The sequence below is a fragment of the Opisthocomus hoazin genome, chromosome 18 (genome assembly GCF_030867145.1).
Source record: "Opisthocomus hoazin isolate bOpiHoa1 chromosome 18, bOpiHoa1.hap1, whole genome shotgun sequence".
Taxonomy (NCBI): Eukaryota; Metazoa; Chordata; class Aves; order Opisthocomiformes; family Opisthocomidae; genus Opisthocomus; species Opisthocomus hoazin.
In genome coordinates, this window is record NC_134431.1 from 19202652 (window position 1) to 19218999 (window position 16348).

At 60.6% G+C, this 16348-nt stretch overlaps 2 protein-coding genes across 2 annotated transcripts; both read left to right on the forward strand.

Annotated features, from left to right (window-relative positions):
* Positions 1-522: 522 nt before the first annotated feature.
* On the forward strand, positions 523-6091 carry LOC142363526 (BPI fold-containing family B member 4-like). Its single transcript, XM_075438486.1, has 14 exons — positions 523-547; positions 743-794; positions 903-1025; positions 1406-1469; positions 1982-2176; positions 2324-2384; positions 2625-2800; positions 3744-3797; positions 3893-4063; positions 4456-4523; positions 4873-4915; positions 5368-5431; positions 5555-5631; positions 5879-6091. The coding sequence occupies exons 1-14, from the start codon at positions 523-525 to the stop codon at positions 5951-5953; spliced, it is 1248 nt and encodes a 415-aa protein (XP_075294601.1). The 3' UTR covers positions 5954-6091.
* A 2157-nt stretch (positions 6092-8248) lies between these two features.
* On the forward strand, positions 8249-15520 carry LOC104330571 (BPI fold-containing family B member 4-like). Its single transcript, XM_075438388.1, has 16 exons — positions 8249-8354; positions 9031-9162; positions 9406-9592; positions 10156-10260; positions 10411-10554; positions 11199-11259; positions 11836-11896; positions 12212-12303; positions 12645-12857; positions 13098-13151; positions 13554-13724; positions 13900-13967; positions 14123-14165; positions 14822-14885; positions 15290-15366; positions 15490-15520. The coding sequence occupies exons 1-16, from the start codon at positions 8249-8251 to the stop codon at positions 15511-15513; spliced, it is 1602 nt and encodes a 533-aa protein (XP_075294503.1). The 3' UTR covers positions 15514-15520.
* Positions 15521-16348: the final 828 nt, after the last annotated feature.

A 16348-nucleotide genomic window follows, 5' to 3' on the forward strand; every position in this document is an offset into this window, starting at 1 on the left:
GCTCTTGGTGGTCTCCTCGGCGGAGATGGTGCTCTTGGTGGTCTCCTTGGCGGAGATGATGTTCTGGGTGGTCTCCTCGGCGCAGATGGTGTCCTGGGTGGTCTCCTTGGAGGAGACGGTGTCCTTGGTGGACTCCTTGATAGAGATGGTGTCCTTGGTGGTCTCCTTGGCAAAGAAGGTCTTGTTGATGGTCTCCTTGGCAAAGATGGTCTTGTTGATAGTCTCCTGGATGTTGTCCTTGATATTCTCATTGGCAAAAATGGTCTCCTTGGCAAAAATGGTCTCGCTGGCAATCTTCTTCGTGGAAATGGTGGAGATCTCACAGGGTGAGTGAGAGTGGGAGATGGATGTCCCTGAGCAGCCCTCAGTGGGTCTGGGTCACACTGGGGAAAGGAGGGTCTGGTCTAGAGCCTGCTCTCTGAACATATGGGGTCCCTGCTTTCCCTTCCTGGAGCAGGTACATAAACGAGGGTTCAGCTGTTGGGAGTTTCTGTACGTGCCTGACATGCAAATGTGCCTTGCATGTGCTTCAAGCTGCTCCTGGCTGGTAGGGATCCTTGCTGTCCTAGGGTGGAGGGGACCCCAAGACCGCTGGTCTGCAATTGCCTACAGGGCTGGGGGCTGAGGGGACAGGGCATCTGCTGTACAAATATGCTACTTAGTGCCTTTCCCTTGTCTCAACCATCCAGGCCGAAAATTTTGAACAACACCCTTCCCAAAATCAGCCTGCATTCCCTCCCAGGCGTTGGGCACCAGGTGGGCTTCAACACCCAGCTGCTGGTCGAGAGCACCAGGTACGGCGTGTCCATCACGGGCACGGCTCGGGGCGGGGGGTCCCCAGCCCTGTGGAACGCAGACGGCCAGCAGATCTCCTGAGTCACAGGCTGTGTTTGCCCTGGCAGTGCCCCGGGCAGGGCACTCTGCGTGCAGGTGGAAGCAGATGTGGACATGCTGGTCCAGGACAAGTGGGCGGCTCCCCAGAGCAGTAAGGACTGCGAGACTTCTGACATAAACATCCGTCTGAGGTAGGCATCGTCGGGAGGTAGCAGCCATAGGAGGTCGGCATCCATGGGAGCGGGGTGCTTATGGCCAGCACGTGGTCCCTGCCCAGTGGGAAACCTTGGAGCCATTGGCCATCACAGGCAGAGCTTTTGTGCCTGATGCCTCAGAGACCGAGCTGCCCGGCTGCTGGCCTTGGAGAGGAACTGCCCGCCTTTGTTTTAAAATCTGGGGTCAAGAAATAGCACCGGGCTGGATTCAGAGGGCTTGGTTTTGGTGATGTTTTAGCACTGAATGTGGCCCTGGATGGTGCGAGCAAGGCTTCGTATTTCTCTTGTGCTAAGTACTTTTATTTTCCAGCCATCAGTCTGAATCATTTTTTATTTCCTATTTTCCTGTTACCCAGACCCAAAGTGCCACTGCTGGATGAGCCGTTAAAACGCCTCCTTCGCGATCTCCTGCGTGAGACGGTGGGTCTGCAAAGCCGTCTTCGTGGGAGCCATCAGCACGGCGCTGGGTGGGCAGACAGCGCGGGCAGCATGGGCAGTGCAGGCAGGGCAGGCAGCGCGGGCAGGGCAGGCAGCGTGGGCAGCACAGGCAGGGCAGGCAGCGTGGGCAGCGCGGGCAGGGCAGGCAGCGTGGGCAGCACAGGCAGGGCAGGCAGCGTGGGCAGCGCGGGCAGGGCAGGCAGCGCAGGCAGCGTGGGCAGCATGGGCAGCGTGGGCAGGGCAGGCAGCGTGGGCAGCGGAGGCAGCATGGGCAGTGCGTGTAGGGCAGGCAGGGCAGGCAGCGTGGGCAGCGTGGGCAGCACAGGCAGCGCGGGCAGCGTGGGCAGCACAGGCAGGGCAGGCAGCATGGGCAGCGTGGGCAGCACAGGCAGGGCAGGCAGCGTGGGCAGCGCAGGCAGCGCGGGCAGCATGGGCAGCGCGGGCAGGGCAGGCAGCGGGCCAGGCTGCCCTCGCGGACGTGGCTGTTTGCACAGCTGCGGGCTCAGCCGGGGCAGATCCTCCCCGACAGGCACCGGCACCTCGCCTGCACCGTTGCCCGTGCCAGGCTCTGCCGGCAAAGAGGTTTCCGAGACGCGCGCTGGTTTGGCCACCACGTTGAGCAAGTCTTCCTGGGGAGGGGAAACCCGCCCCGGCTCAGAGGGGCCGCTCGCCGCCGGATGCTGAGCCGTGTCGGGGCGTCCCACCAAAGCCCACCCGGCAGCGGCTGCTGCCTGGCCGTGCACCCCAGCGGAGCCGGCTCTTCCCAATCGCGCTAACGCAGCGTCCTTCCGCCGGCGCTGCGGGTCCGGGGGTCTCACCGTCCTCTGCCTCCCCAGGGCTGCAACATCATCAACACCAGGCTCAATGCACTGAGCACCCTGCACGGCTCCGGGACCCGTAAGTGCTGGCACCCTCCTGCTCCTCCGCTCCTGCGTGACCCCTGCACGTGGGCTTGGTTGGTTTTTTTACATTGGGTAAATACAAATATTTTAACAACTTTCTAAAAACACAGCTCTCAACCCAAGCACAGCATTCAGTTTCTCTTGCCCCAGAGCAGCAGCAGTTTTTCCTGCAGAAAGCCACTTCAGGAACTGTTGCTTTTAGAAAAAACATTTTCGCTACAAACGCTGTGAGCAGGAGGCACCGCTGATTCCGACATCTCGTGGGACCACGGGAGCTGGGAGCATCCCCCTCTGCCTGCAGCTGAAAAGCTCTCCCCCCTGTGTCCCGCAGCCGCGCTCCCGCTCGGCTCCGTGGGAGATCTGCCCCCCTTTTCCATCGTCAGCGGCGACGCCATCCTCCTGGATCTGAACGTGAGTGGCCCCGCTTCCGCGGCCCCGAAACCTCCGACGCGGTGAGCCTGGGTCGGGCTGCGGCGGCTGCGCGGCGCGGGGTCCCCTTCCTCCAGCCGCTGTGCTGGCAGGTCCTGATGACGTGGTCTGGCCGTGGCCGTGCTAATGCCACCACTGGGTCTCTACCTTGCTTGTTGCTTGCTAATCCCTGAGGGTAGCATAAGCCAGACTGGCTTGACATTGCTTGATTAAGTGTAATTATAGCACTCTCAGAGTTGTTAATCGGAAAAGCTTTATCTCGCACAGGAGCCGTGGTCACCGCTCACAAGCAGGTTCCACTTAGAAGTGGTTTGCAAAAGCTTGGTTCGTGATTGACAGGGACCAAAAATAATGGCAAGGTGTCCATTGATCAGGAGACACGAGGATGTTTCGAGGGGAAAGCTGCAGCAGCTGCAGCCGTTGCCTGGGCTAGAAGGGTCCGAAGCAGCGAGATGCCTACGAAAGTGTTGATCAACCCTGCGGGAGCCTCTCTGCGAGCTCTGCGGGTGGGCAGGGTGCCCGGTGCGACCGCAGCCCTCCGAGCCCCACCAATGTCCCTCCCCTGCTGTCCCCTGCAGCTCCTCGCCAGGAACACGGAGGGCAGTGAGGTGGCCTCCACGCAGGGACCGTCGCTCGGTGCCACCCTGCTGCTGGCCGCTGGCCGCCCGCCGCAGCTCAGCCTCTCCCCACGTGCCCTCGGCGTCCTGCTGGAGACGGCCCGGGGGCAGGGAGCCTTCAACCTCAGCATCACCAGCTCCATGGTGGGTCACCTCACCGAGGCTGGGTCGGGGTCCTGGTCGCTCCTGGGTGACCCGAGGGTGCTCACTGCCATGTGCTTGCATCTGTTCGCGGGGTGCAGCCGAGCCCAGTGTGGGCTTTGCACCAGCTCTCCCGGCCACCGACGCCGCTTCTGCTGTTCCCGCAGGTGCCCGATAGCATCTCGCTGTCCACCTCTGCCCTTCTGCCAGCCATCCCCCAGGTCAGCCACCTCCCTCCTCCGCATTGACTTCTGACCCCACCGCTCGCCCCGGCCACGCAGAGACCCCTTGCCCTGACCTCCCCCTGCCCCTGCAGCTCGCCCAGGTCCTCCCCGGCTCTCTGCCGCTGGAGCTGCGCGTCCGGGTGGCCAACGAGCCGGTGGTGGCCGTGCGGGATGGAAGAGCCACCGCCACCCTCCAAGCCTCCATCGACGTCTTCAGCCCCCTCCTGCAGTCCTCGCAGCAGCTGCTCTTCTCCATCGACACGGTGAGTGTGCTCCCGGGTGACGAGATCTCCGAAACCGGGCGAGGGGTGAGTGTGGCTGTTCTCCGGCATCCCCTCGGCTTGTCCTGCCCTCAGCCGTGTAGTACTTGCACTTTGGAATTTACTACATCTTCAGAGCAGTGGTGCTCAGCCCTGTTAAACTGCCCATAACCAAACGCAAGTGAAGTATTTCAGGAACGGCTCAAAATAAAGACAGGAAGGGTGAGCCCTGGGGAGCGAGATAAACGATGCCATCAGTCAACGAAACGCGATTTCTAGGCACAGACAGGTGTTGTTTTCCGGAATGGGTTATTTACAGATTCTCTGGGTTTTCTCTTCAGTCTTGGGAGCTATGCAGGGAAATAACCCCATTTCTCCCATTGTTCCAATTTCAGGACGTCGTTCTGAGCATCATCCCATCGGTCTCCGACGGCAAACTGCAAATCTCCCTGGCTCTCGACAGGTAGAGCCGAGCTCTGCGGTCGCTGCTGGCGGGGGGGCTCTGCCGGGGGCCGCTCCCGGGAGCCCAGCAATGCAGGGCTGGTAGCAGCGGCCAGGGAGTGCGGCGTAGACGGGGTAGAGGTGTAACGGGCTGCCAGAGATCCTCTGCCTCCTCCCAGCCCCAGCCTCAGAGCAAGCGCGTGTCTGAAGTGAGGAGAGAGTTGTAAACAAGTTGCCCTATTTCCAAAATCCTCATATCTTCATGTGGGTGAGAAATTCTGGATGAAGCGAGGGTCTGAGCAGCGTTTGGAACGCTGGAGGAGGGCTGCACCCGGGGCACCCCGACTCTGCCTGGTTTTTCTCTCTTGCAGCATCCAGCTGACCCGGGCACCCCTGCGCCTCAGCCCCCTCAGTGTAAGTGCACGCTGCTTCGGGTCGCGGTGCTGCAGCGAGCGAGGTGACGGCCAGAGGCTCTGTGCTGGAAGCAGAACCGAAACGCCAGTCCTTCTTCAGTCTCCACCTTTCTCCTCTCGGCAGAGGCCATTTGCTGTCTGCCCTGTCGCTCCCCCGTGCCCCACGGCCGTGACACTCGGATGTGTGTGTTCACTTGCTGGCAGCTCACTGGGCGTGCGGGGAAGTGGGGAGGAATAATTGAGAAGAAATTACCCAAAAATCATGTCCCTCTGTATCCCCCCACCCTCAGTCCGGGGACAGTCTCCCCGAAGGAAGCGTCCCAGCCTTCGCGGTTCGTGCTCCGAGCATCCTGCGGTGACGGGACTGGCCTGACAAGCCCGGCTCTGCTGGTTCCTTCCCAGTGCCTGTTGCTCCCTTCCTCAGCCACCGACACTCGTCTCCTCCTCCTGCAGGTCTCCCCGCTCGCAGCATGGCTCAAGCAAGTCCTCGCGGCTGCATACGTACCTGCCATCAACGGTACGGCAGGGTCGGGTGCCCTCTTCGCTCAGTCCCAGCCAGATTTGGGGGTCTCCCCTCCCCTCGCTGCCTGCGTTCAGGGTTTCCCCCCCCGTGACGAGACGCTTTCACTTGCTCTTGCAGATGCCTTGCGCGTGTCGGTCCCTCTGCCCAACGTCCTCAGCACCGGCCTCGGGAACGCCAGGGTCGACATCACCGACGTAAGGGTCTCCTTTCCCTCAGCGCTGCCGTCCCGGGAGCAGGGGCTGCACCCACCCCGGGGCAGGGACCTGCGGAGCCCAGGTCCCACACTGCCCCAGCCAGCCCCGTTCCCCAGGGGCTGCTCCCAGCTTCCAGCAGGTCCCTCTGCCTCTGTGGGCCCGCAGGAAAACCTCTCCTGGGATGGAGGGAAAAGCTGGTGAAAGTCCAAATGAGAAAACTGAGTGGTTTTTGTGCTGCTTCTCCCAGGCAGAAGAATCTGCTGACCAGAGCTCTCTCAAAACATCCTGCCCGGGAGCATCCTCGACCCTGCTCGCTGTCTGAGCCCCAGAGCCCGCTCGTCTCTGCTCTCTCCATCTCCCTTTCCCCTTGAGCACTGCCCTGCGCTGTCGCCGAGGGGCACAGGCTCCGGCCGGTCCTGGCACCGGGGCAGGGAGCGCTGGTGGGTGTTAGGAGGGGGTTCTGTGGCCACTGCTAACGTCTGTAGTCGGGAAGCAGAGCTCTTTCTTAGGCATAAATGTTGCTCCCTTATTGCTCTCCCAATAAAATCCTTCACTGCCTCGGTATTTCTCTCTCCGAATATTGATGTGAAATGGGTTTCTGGCTGCCAGCACCCGTTTTTCTCCACCGTGCCCCCCACCATGCGGCCCCCGGCCAGGCAGCGCAGCGCAGAGGGGGGGCTGTCCCTGCAGCCAACACGCCGGCACCGTACAGAAAGCGTTTCTGAAGCTCAGCCTGCGGCACGAGGCGGGGAGCAGCGGCTCACACGGGACCTGGGGTCTGGCGCACACGGGTGCCCCTCATGCTGGGCTGACGGGGGGCACAGGAGATGCTCGCGATGCAACGGCAGCGCAGATTTAGCAAAGGTCTTGCTGACATTTCCCACTCCCTGGGAACCCTTGTTTGCAGCCGCTGCGGAGCGAGCAGCTCCTTGCCGGGGCCCGTTGGCAGCACGTCCCGCACGGAGCCCGGCGGGGCTGGCTGTGCCAGGCTCTGTCTGGAGCCAGCCACCGACAGACTGAGCTGACACCTCCGCACCGCGTGTTATCCCCTTGTTGTGTAGGATGCACCAGGTTGTCCCACGTTTTATCTCACAAAGGTGTCTGGGGTTGAGGACACCAGGGCAAAAGGGCCCTTATGGTCTGGAGCTGATGTGGATCAGCGCCTGCCGGAAAGCCGCTGGCAGCCGCAGGGATGGGTGGGACGATCCTCAGGAACTGCTTCTCAGGTTGAGCGTCAAAGGAGATCAAAATCTCCTTCTGCTTTTCTGGAATGTCCCCACGCGCTCGCTGGAAACCTGAAAAATTACCCCAATAGGGTGGCTTGTGCACGACAGCCCGAGTGCAAGTGCTAGTGGGGATTTGTCTGGAATAAGCTGATTCTCAGGCACGGCTCTTTTCCTGGCAGCAGCAGCTTCACGTTCTGCAGCCCACGGTGTCTCAGGCTCCTTCTCCTTTGCTTTAGCTCTGCGCTCTTGGGCAACAGCGCCGGCCGATAACTGGGCATCCAGTGACCTGTTGCTCAATGCTCTTCCCTGTATCACAAATCTTTATTTATATTGGAATATATTAAAACCACAAATGTTGCTTTATACACTCAATCCCCTAGCCCAGCTCTTACAAGTTAGGTATCTTTCCACCTTTTCCGCATCGGCTTTGCTATATAAGGACCCACCTTTCCCATGCGTGAAAGCAGAGGAGCCTGCGGACAGCTGTAAGGTCGCCCCTCGACCGAGAGCTGAGCGCTGCAGACTGAAGCCAGGCTTGGAAATTCAGGGTAAGGCCAGGTAAGGAGAGACCACCAAAACAGTGGTACAGGGTGCTGTGGGCTTGGGGGGAAGAGGTAACTGTAAGCTTTGCAGTATACTCTGGTGAGCAAGAAAAAAACGTGGGAATAATACCAACAGTGGTAGAAACACAGGTGAGTAATTCAAGTTTATATTTAGTGACTAGCCTGGAAAATCAGCAAAGAAGGTTGCTAGCACAAAATGAAAGCCTTTCTCTGAAGGAAAAAACCCATTCATCCGGCACAGAAGTTAGGGATTTTCTGTGCTGCAATATCCTTTGAAGGTGGTGGTTATTATTGTTACTGCTGTAAGGTTAAAACATGCCATTTTAAAAAGAAAGCTTTATTCCAGATGTGAGTTGCTTGTATAATTGCGGCACTAATTTGCATACCCACGTAGAGGGCAGTCGTTAGCGAGGGGAGCTCAGCACAGTCGATAGGGTAAGAGTAACGATTTCGTGCTGTAAACTTCACGTGGTGGCAGGGCGACCAGGGTGGCAGGGCGCGTGCTGCCCGGGCGCAGCAACCAGCGCGCAGCTGCCGGGGTCGTGCAGCCGCTGGCCCGGAAAGGGCCCGGCAGACGCGCGCGGACGCTGTCCCTCGCCGCGCTTTCGTCCGTGCCCAGGTCTGCTTGCTGAACGCAGCTTTGCCTCGTGAACGGCTTTGGTCCTCCTAAAGCTCGGGTTTTCTATTCACCACAAATTTTTCACCCAGCTTGAAATATCTGACTCCTCCATCCCCGGGGGGGTCGCCCAGCCTGTTTCCACTCTTTTCCCAGTGTCCGTCCCAGGTTCTGCCAGCGCCCACGGCTCTCCCAGCCGAGCAGGGGACACCATGCCACCGGCCCTGGGCATCGCCCTCTTGTGCGCCCTGCTGAGCCCATCTCTCAGCCAGCCAAAAGACGCCGTCCTCAGGCTCAGCCAAAGTGTCCTAAGCGATGGTGAGCCACTGCCTCCTCCTCCTCCTCTCAGGCCCTGGGAAACAGGAGCCGGTGGTCCCTGGGGGCGGGGGCCTTGGACCCGCACAGCCCAGTCAGCCGGGGAAGGGAGGGGAATTGCACGTGGAAGTGGCAGAGCACGAGGCTCGCGTGCAAACCTCCCCCTCCACACTGAGCCTGGAGTCGGTTTTTTTATGTAATTCCAATTTCAGCCGGCCAGGCTCCCAAAAGGAGAGCGATGCTGCTCGTGTGGGGGTTCGCCCCCCCCCCCCCCGGGAGGTGTGAGCCACGCCACGCCTCAGTCGTCTCACGTTTCGGATTTATCGGTGCCCATCCCCTGCGGCTGTGCCACACTGTTTGCCGTCTTCCCTGGGGTGGCTGGAGACAAATTGCCCCGAGCTGCTTTGCACGGGTCTTGACGTGGTGCCACCCGTCCCGGGTCCCAAAGCCCTGGTTCTGTTGCATCGCATACGGGGAAAAACTGACAGTGGTTAGGGACTGGGACGGGCAGCGATGGCAGCGGGGAGCACGAACCCCTCGACAGCCCGTGCTCGAGGAGCACAGCGAGCAGTGGTGTGGGCAGGGGCTGGCAGCTGCCCACCGGTGCCCGCTCGAAGGCTGCGGTGGTGGGGGGGGAGGCAGCTCTGCCTCGGGGGCTGACGGCGGGCGATGCTTCCAGCTCTTACAGGCTCCTTCAGGCAAGGCGATGCCCTCCAAGGTGTTCTCGGAGAGGTGCCGCTTGGAAGTGGACGTCCCGGCACAGATGGAAGTGGAGACCTGCTGGGTGGCCTCGGAGGAGGTCTCCTTGGTGGTGGCGGCGGTGGCGGTCTGCTTGGTGGTATCACTGGTGGTTTGCTGGGCGGCGGTGGTGGAGGGCTGCTGGGGGGGCTGACTGGCGGTCTCCTTGGTGGAGGCGGTGATGCTGGTGGTGGCTTGCTGGGTGGAGGGGGTGGTGAAGGTGCTTATGGAGGGGGGTCCAGAAATCCCCCCAGAGGCTGGCCGGCTGCTGGTGGTGACATCCCCATGCGTGACATCCCCACGGGGGTTGCTGGAGGAGCGCTGGGACAAGGAGGTCTGCTCGGTGGCGAAGGTGTCCTTGGCACAGCAGGGATCCTCGGTGGCCCCGGTGGCCTCCTTGGCAGAGGAGGACTTCTGGGCAACGGAGGGCTGCTGGGAGGCGGAGGCGTGCTCGGCGTCCTCGGGGAAGGCGGCTTGCTCAGCACGGTCCAGGGGCTCACCGGGTAAGGACAGCACTGGCCGGGGTCCTTGCGGGGAGGGGGCAACCTCAGAGCTGTTCGGGGGAGCAATGGTGATGCTCCAGTAGATGCTCAGATCTGGTTTGGAGCTGACGCTTTGAGATAAACGCTGCCTGGAAGTCCTGCCAGGTTTGCATCGCTGGCTGCAAAAGAGCCTCTTGAGCTACAGAGGAAAGTTAAAGGAAACAGTAGCTGAAAGGCACTCGCCCGTAGAGGGTGCACCGAACCGTGCATTGGCCCCGGGCAGCCAGTGCCACCACTGCCAAGTCGGTGCTCACTTGTTTGCCACTGTCCCATTTTAACTCTTATTTGAAGGCCAGCACGGGGCAGAAGCACAAGAACAAGAAATAACAAGGCAACCAGAACAAAGCTTCTGGTAAAACTGGGAAATAACTGAAAAAAACTTGGTGTCTTTTGCCATTTCTTGCCTAAACGGCCTCTGACTCACCCAGCCCCGAGCAGTGGCTTTGTGTGAGCGGCAGAGCCCGGGAGATGGGCTGCTGGGCTCAGAGCTGCTGCTCGTGGTGCTCCCCTCGCTGTCCCTGCAGGCTGCGGATCATGGAGCTGACGCTCCCCAGGGTGTCCCTGCGTCTGCTGCCCGGCGTCGGTGTGCACCTCAACCTCTACACCCGGGTGGCCCTCAACGCCAAGTGGTACGTGGGGCTGGTGCTGGTGGCAGAGCCGCCCATGCCCCCGGACCCGGTGGAAGCAGCGTCACAGGGGGTGTCTCCGGGGGGTGACACTGCTCCTCCTCGCCGGGAAGCGGTTGCTCCTCTGAAGGTCGCTCCCTTCCCCTCGCACAGCCTCCTGGGCTTGCTGGACATCGCAGTGGAAGTGAACATCACGTCAAGGGTCAGGCTAACCACGGACGGCACGGGCTACCCCAAACTGGTGACAGAACGATGCGATACCCTCCTCGGCGGCATTAAAGTCAGACTCCTGAGAGGGTGAGTGACAGCGGTGTCCTCCTCTGCCGGCGTGACCCACCTCACCTTTGCTCTTTGCCGGCCCCCAGCCCGTGCCTGCAGAAAGCACGAGGGCATTTCCCCATTGCACGGCTCAGTGCCGCGGTCGACTGCGACCCCAGCAGCCGCCGTCCCTGCCAGCGATGGTCACTCGCTGGCCGTGTCACGGGGGTGAGCAAAGGGCTGCTGGTGCTGGTGGTGGTGGTCCCTGCGAGCCCCTTGTGCAGCCATGGCAGGTGGACCTGCTGTCCCAGGGTGCTGCACGACCCCACAGCGGTCCCGTGTGCCGCACCCAGGGGTCATCCTAACTGGCCTTGCACGGCGCCTTCTAAGACGTAGGCAGGTGGTACGTAAATGGTAGAAACCACTCGGGCTGAGGCTGTCTCTGCTCATTTAAGGAGACTATACACTAGCAGATAAAAGGCAGCAATAAATTTCCCACTGGCTATTTTGGGATGCAAATTACACTTATCTCATGCAAAATCCGAGCATACACCACGCGCTTCGCTGCCGCAATTGCCTTGCTCCAGGAGGTCTGCGCGCCGCGCCGTTCACAGGGAGTTGTTTAACAGCACCCATTAACTTGCAGCAGGTTATTTTCATGGTGCTCCTTTATTTTTCCACAGCCTGCTCCCAATTGTGGATAATTTATTGGCAGGTGTCCTGAACAGACTTCTTCCTAATGTGGTAAGTCGGAAAAAAGCTCCACCCTGGGAAGGAGTAATGAGTCCAAAGAGCTGCAGTGCAGCTCCCCGCGGCGTTGCTCGCGTCCCGGTGTGGGAGCACGGCCACGGTGCCGGGGCTGCTGCAGCCACCCCCCACCCAGTGGCTTGGGGTAATGGGGTCACGTTCCACGTCTCCATCTGCTTGGGAGAAGCTGCTCCCTCCTGCAAAGTGCAAGGTCAGCGAGCCCAGGGCAGCTGTGCCCACGTGCCTGGGAGCTTCCAGCGATGCCCTGGACTGTGTTAAGGGCTAACTGAACCTCTCCTCCCTCCTGAGAGCCCCAGGGTCTCTCCAGCCATCCCGTATGGGCTCCTGGGACTTGGTCCTAATCCTTGCTTATCCGGTGAAGGGCAAGCTGCCCAGGGGCAGATGGAGAGCTGGTGCAGACTCAGCAGCACCGTGGGGTCTCAAGTGGGGGCTGCCATCCCACGCGCCTGCTGCTCCCGTTCCTAGGGAGAGCACGGCAGAGTCGGGCTGGGCTGCGTGTCCTTGCCCAGCTTCTAACACAGGTTCCTCACCATCCCTCCCCAACTCTTGCAGCTCTGCCCGGTGGTCGATGTGGCCCTGGGACTTGTCAATGACCAGCTGGGTCTCGTGAACTGTAAGTACTTGGTGGGTCCCCATTCCCTGCCTCTAATCACGGACAGAAGGACCCCTGGTGCATAAGGCTGGCATCGGTGGGGGCTGTGAGCTCTCGGCTCCACTTGCACCAGTGGCATGCACTGCTCGTTAGGCAAATGACATCTCCAGAGGCATTACTGCTCAGCACAGAGCACTCGGAGCTGGGGCCAAGCGGCTGCTCTGAGCCCACCTGCAAGCCAGGGCTCTTCTGGAAGAAGAAGAGCTGTGGGCAGGGAAGAGGGCATTTTCACCCAAGCCCAGCAGGGAATCACTGAGTCCCTTCCTCTCCCCCCAGCATTGGTGCCCCTGGGTTTGCTGAGCAGTATCCAGTACACTGTGTCCAGCCTTCCCCTGGTAACCGGCCAGTTCCTCGAGCTAGACTTGAACGTAAGTCCTGCATCTTCTCCTTCCATCTGTCCAGGGTTGGGGTATTTCACTTGGGTTCGGGAAGGTCTCCTTGGGCCATGTACACCTCAGCAGTGGGCTCCAGGGTCGCTGTGAATAGCTCGGGGAGGTCCGGGCTCGGTGCCCTGCTCCTGCTGCTGCGGCCGTCACGGGAGAGTGCAGTGGGGTTTGCATTTCATGAACTTCTGGAGAAGGAAGTGTCACGGGGCCTGGCTTGGCGTGGTCGTGCGTGCAGCGATTTCACGCTGAAGGAACGTGAATTTAACCGTAAAGGCAAATATTGCAAACAATTTGGCCTGTGCTTCCTTCCCCTGTAACTCCAGACTGCCGTTGGGCGAGTGGCAGGAGGCCTGCTGGACTATCCACTGGGAAAGCCAGAAGCTGTCACCACACCACCACGGGTCCCCATGCCACCCCTGCCACCCATGGCGGACACCAGCTCCTCCCAGCTGGGCCTCTCCGTGAACTTCCTCAGCTTGGCGCTGTTGGTCCTGCAGAAGGAGGGTGCCCTGGACCTGGACATCTCCACCGGCATGGTGAGTGGGGAGCATTGCCTGGCTCGGCTTTGGGAGGACTCAGGGGCATCAGCCGCGCAAACTGGTCCCACCGTGCCATGCCTTAGCACCTCTGCTCCGTTTATCAGCATCGCCGCTATCTTAGGCGAAAGATGCGGTGAGGGACCATGTGGCACAAGCCTCAGGAGCGTTGCTGGTGAAAGCAGATTCTGCTGAAAACGGCCATGCACACACGCAGCGTTTCTCTCTTCTCCATCTCAGTTTCCTGAGCTCCCACCGCTAACAACATCGACCCTCGGAGCGCTGGTTCCTGCGGTGAGTCCTGCTTCCCCCGTGCACTGCAAGTAACCCGGTCACAGCAGCAGCACCTGGGGCAGGGGTGGTCTCCCTGTCCCATCCCTGATGTCCCACGGACTTGAACGAGCTCTGCCTTATGTCCGACACCATGGCAGACCAGAGCCTGGTTTGTCACCCCGTCCTCTGCAGCTCTCGGGTCACGGACGAGCCTTGCAGCTGCCCCATCTGCCGAGGTGCAGGGCTGTCTGTGGTCCTCAGCCGGGGTGAGATGCTCTCAGCCAGGCTCAGGGCATCCACAGGGCTGAGCGCACAGCTAGCTTGACTTCAGCCAGCTGAGATACAGACTTGTTGGACTGGAGCAATTCAGGATCAGAGTTGTGCTCCTGCCAGCAGAAACTTTCCATTTGTGGATGTTGACAGGTTTTCGAGGCGTATCCCGAGCCACATGAGCTGCTGCTGAAAATCGCAGTCCCTGAAGCCCCGGTGGTGACCTTAAAGCAAAATAAAGGTGTGATCCAGCTCACGGCTACAGCAGAGGTGATGGTGATCCACCCAGATTATGTCCAGGAGTCTCTCTGCATGCTGAATATTGTATGTATGAAGGAACAACCCACGCAGAAATCCCTCCCGCAGTCTTCCCCTCCCCGCACGGCGGGCGTGGGGGTGCCCGCAGATGGGACCTGCACCCGGCATGGCATGGCTGGGCTGCAGGCTGGGTGAGGGCTGGAGGAGCCACCCCTGCCTTGCCCTCTCTTTCTGACCGCAGGACACCTCCTTGCTGGCCAAGTTTTCAGTTGAGGACAACAAACTGAAGATCAGCGTCAGCCTGGAGAAGTAGGACGCTGGTCTTCATCCGGGGGGTGGCCGGGGGTGGCCAGGGGTGGCGATGGATGTGGGACCTCCAGGGCTGCGTGACAATGAGGGCATCGACAGGACTGGGTCATCAGAGGAACCGCTTGGATTTTACTCACCTCTGCTTCCTCCCGCAGGGCTGGTCTCTCCCTGGTGTCTTCAGCCATCAGTGGTTTTGATGTAAGAACACGAGCAGCCCCAGCAACACGAGAAATGCACTGCAGGCAGCAAAGGGCTGATAGATACTGGGTCGGGAGGAATAAGGGCCAGTTACGGTGTGATGGTTGTGTCATGTTTTTAACAGCACCGTTCTTTCACCTCTGGAGAGGGATTTTTTTTTTGGTGGATGATCCATGAGCAGTTTTCAGAAAAAACCCTCACTAAGAGGGAGAGGTTTTGGGTCCTCGGTGAACCGCAGGACATCCCGCACGTGCCCACGACATCCCCTTGGGACGTGCCTGGGAAGCTCATCCCCGTGCCTCATCGGGGATGACAGAAAGAGTCAGGAGGAATCCTGGGCTTCCCGGTGGCAGGAGACCTGCAGACAGAGCAGGACTGGTTTCCAGAGGTGGTTACTGCGGGCAGCATTAACGCCACCAGGAAGGGGGCAGAGGAATGGCATTATTTTGGGACTAAAAATTGCCCGTAGAATGCTCAGAGTCCTACTTCTGTGAAAGTGGGAGTTTGCATTGGATGGGCACGGAGCTGCTGCACCAAGGGCTCGGGCTGGGTTCAGCTGGTGCGAGCGGAGCATCCCCACGCGCCCGAGGACAGGGGGAGGCCGGGCAGACCACAGGGCTGGGACCAGCACCGAGCAACCCCTCTCCCTCTCGCAGGTCTCGCCCCTGAAGATGCTCGTTGGCCAGATTTTCCATGTTGCCTTCCTGCCCACGATGAACAGTAAGGAAGCTCTTCTGCCTCGCCCACGTATTCGTTTGGGCTAGTCCGTACCCTGGACGGCGAAGCTGTGCAGGTGTGGTCTACCTTGCCACGTGGAACAGGAGCCGGGGGTCCGAGCTGCCCCGCCAGCGGGGAGGTTCCTTGCGGATGGCAGCGTTTTGCTGGGAGGCGAACCCCCACAGCACCAAAGAGGGGTCCCACAGCCCCCCCGCGGGGCTGCCCCCCGCCTGCTGCTTCGCTGGCAGGAGCAAGCGGCGACGCGCTCTGCCGACACGCTGCGTCCCGCTGCACGAAGCCTTTCTGGAACACCTTGCACCCGTGGAGGGAGGGGTTTGCACAGAGGGAGGATGGAGTCGGGGGCCAAGCCCCGGGCCCGTGGGGCTGAGCTGGCTTGTGGCCCACAGGTGTGCTGGGAGCGGGGGTTCCCCTCCCCAGGCTGCTGAACATCGATTTCAACCACGCGGACGTCAACGTCATCGAAGTAAGTGCTTCAGCCGCCCCCCAAAGCTGCCCCGCCGGCACTCGGCTCCGCTCCGGAGCAGGGCCAGCGCCCGCCGCTTGTGCGGGGGACGTTTGAGGGAAGGGAACCCCTTTTCTTCACCAGGACCTCCTCGTGCTGTCGGCGTGAGCCCAGGACACTGAGCTGGGAAGGGACCCGCTGTTTCCCCCATCCGCCCCCGGAGGGATGGGAACCCAGCCCGCCCGAGGGATGCTCCACCGCGTTTCTCTTTGTACCTAACAGCAGAACAGCAGCTTGGTTTTTGCTTGCAAATGCTGCTTCCCACCTGCATTGCTTGGAACAGAGGGAACACAGGTGGTTTTTGCCTCAAACGTTGTGTTTTGGACCCTTGTGGATGCTTGGAAGGATGTGGGTGTACTTTGCATTCTCATGCTTGGGTTTAATAAAGTCCATCCCTCTCTGCAGTCGCAGTGGGTGCTCGAGCCTGCAGGGCTGCGCGGCTCCAGTGAACCCCAGGGGCTCAGGACAGACCCCGCTGTGCTGGGGACCCCGGCCATGGGTGGGTGCGGGGCTGCAGCCCCCTGCCCAGTTGCCCATCCCAGCTGTGCCCACTTGACACCCAGCTCAGGGTGGGCAGAGAGCTGTCTGCCAGCACACGCAGGGGCCCTGGACCCAAAGCTATGGAGTCTCTTGGTTATCTTGAAGACCACTCCCTCCATCACCTGCCCTGGGCTTTATGGGGGTTTTGTCCCCGGAGCGCCGGGGGACATGGGGGGACTTCACCCATCGACACCGGTGAACTCTGCACGAACTGCACGGTTTGTTTATTCACGGGCTCTTTCCCGCGGTTCAGCTGGTTGTGGAAGCAATGGAGCCTTTGCTAATTTAAGGCTCTAAAGCCGCTGGTTGCTCCTGGGGTGAAAGGGCGTAGCTGGGGTGGCTGTGATTCTGCTGCCTTGGAGGCTGTCCTGCCCCTGTCTAGTCCGGATCCACCCTGAGAACC

What these genes read in the sequence shown, in the direction of transcription:
- LOC104330571 (XM_075438388.1), top strand. Translation starts at nt 8,249, where the DNA reads ATGCCACCGGCCCTGGGCATCGCCCTCTTGTGCGCCCTGCTGAGCCCA. An exon ending in ACAGACTTCTTCCTAATGTG is followed by an intron (nt 11,260 to 11,835) that starts GTAAGTCGGAAA and finishes CAACTCTTGCAG; the next exon opens with CTCTGCCCGGTGGTCGATGT. An exon ending in TCCTCGAGCTAGACTTGAAC is followed by an intron (nt 12,304 to 12,644) that starts GTAAGTCCTGCA and finishes CTGTAACTCCAG; the next exon opens with ACTGCCGTTGGGCGAGTGGC.
- LOC142363526 (XM_075438486.1), top strand. Translation starts at nt 523, where the DNA reads ATGTGCTTCAAGCTGCTCCTGGCTG. An exon ending in CCATCCTCCTGGATCTGAAC is followed by an intron (nt 2,801 to 3,743) that starts GTGAGTGGCCCC and finishes CTGTTCCCGCAG; the next exon opens with GTGCCCGATAGCATCTCGCT. An exon ending in TGCGCCTCAGCCCCCTCAGT is followed by an intron (nt 4,916 to 5,367) that starts GTAAGTGCACGC and finishes CTCCTCCTGCAG; the next exon opens with GTCTCCCCGCTCGCAGCATG.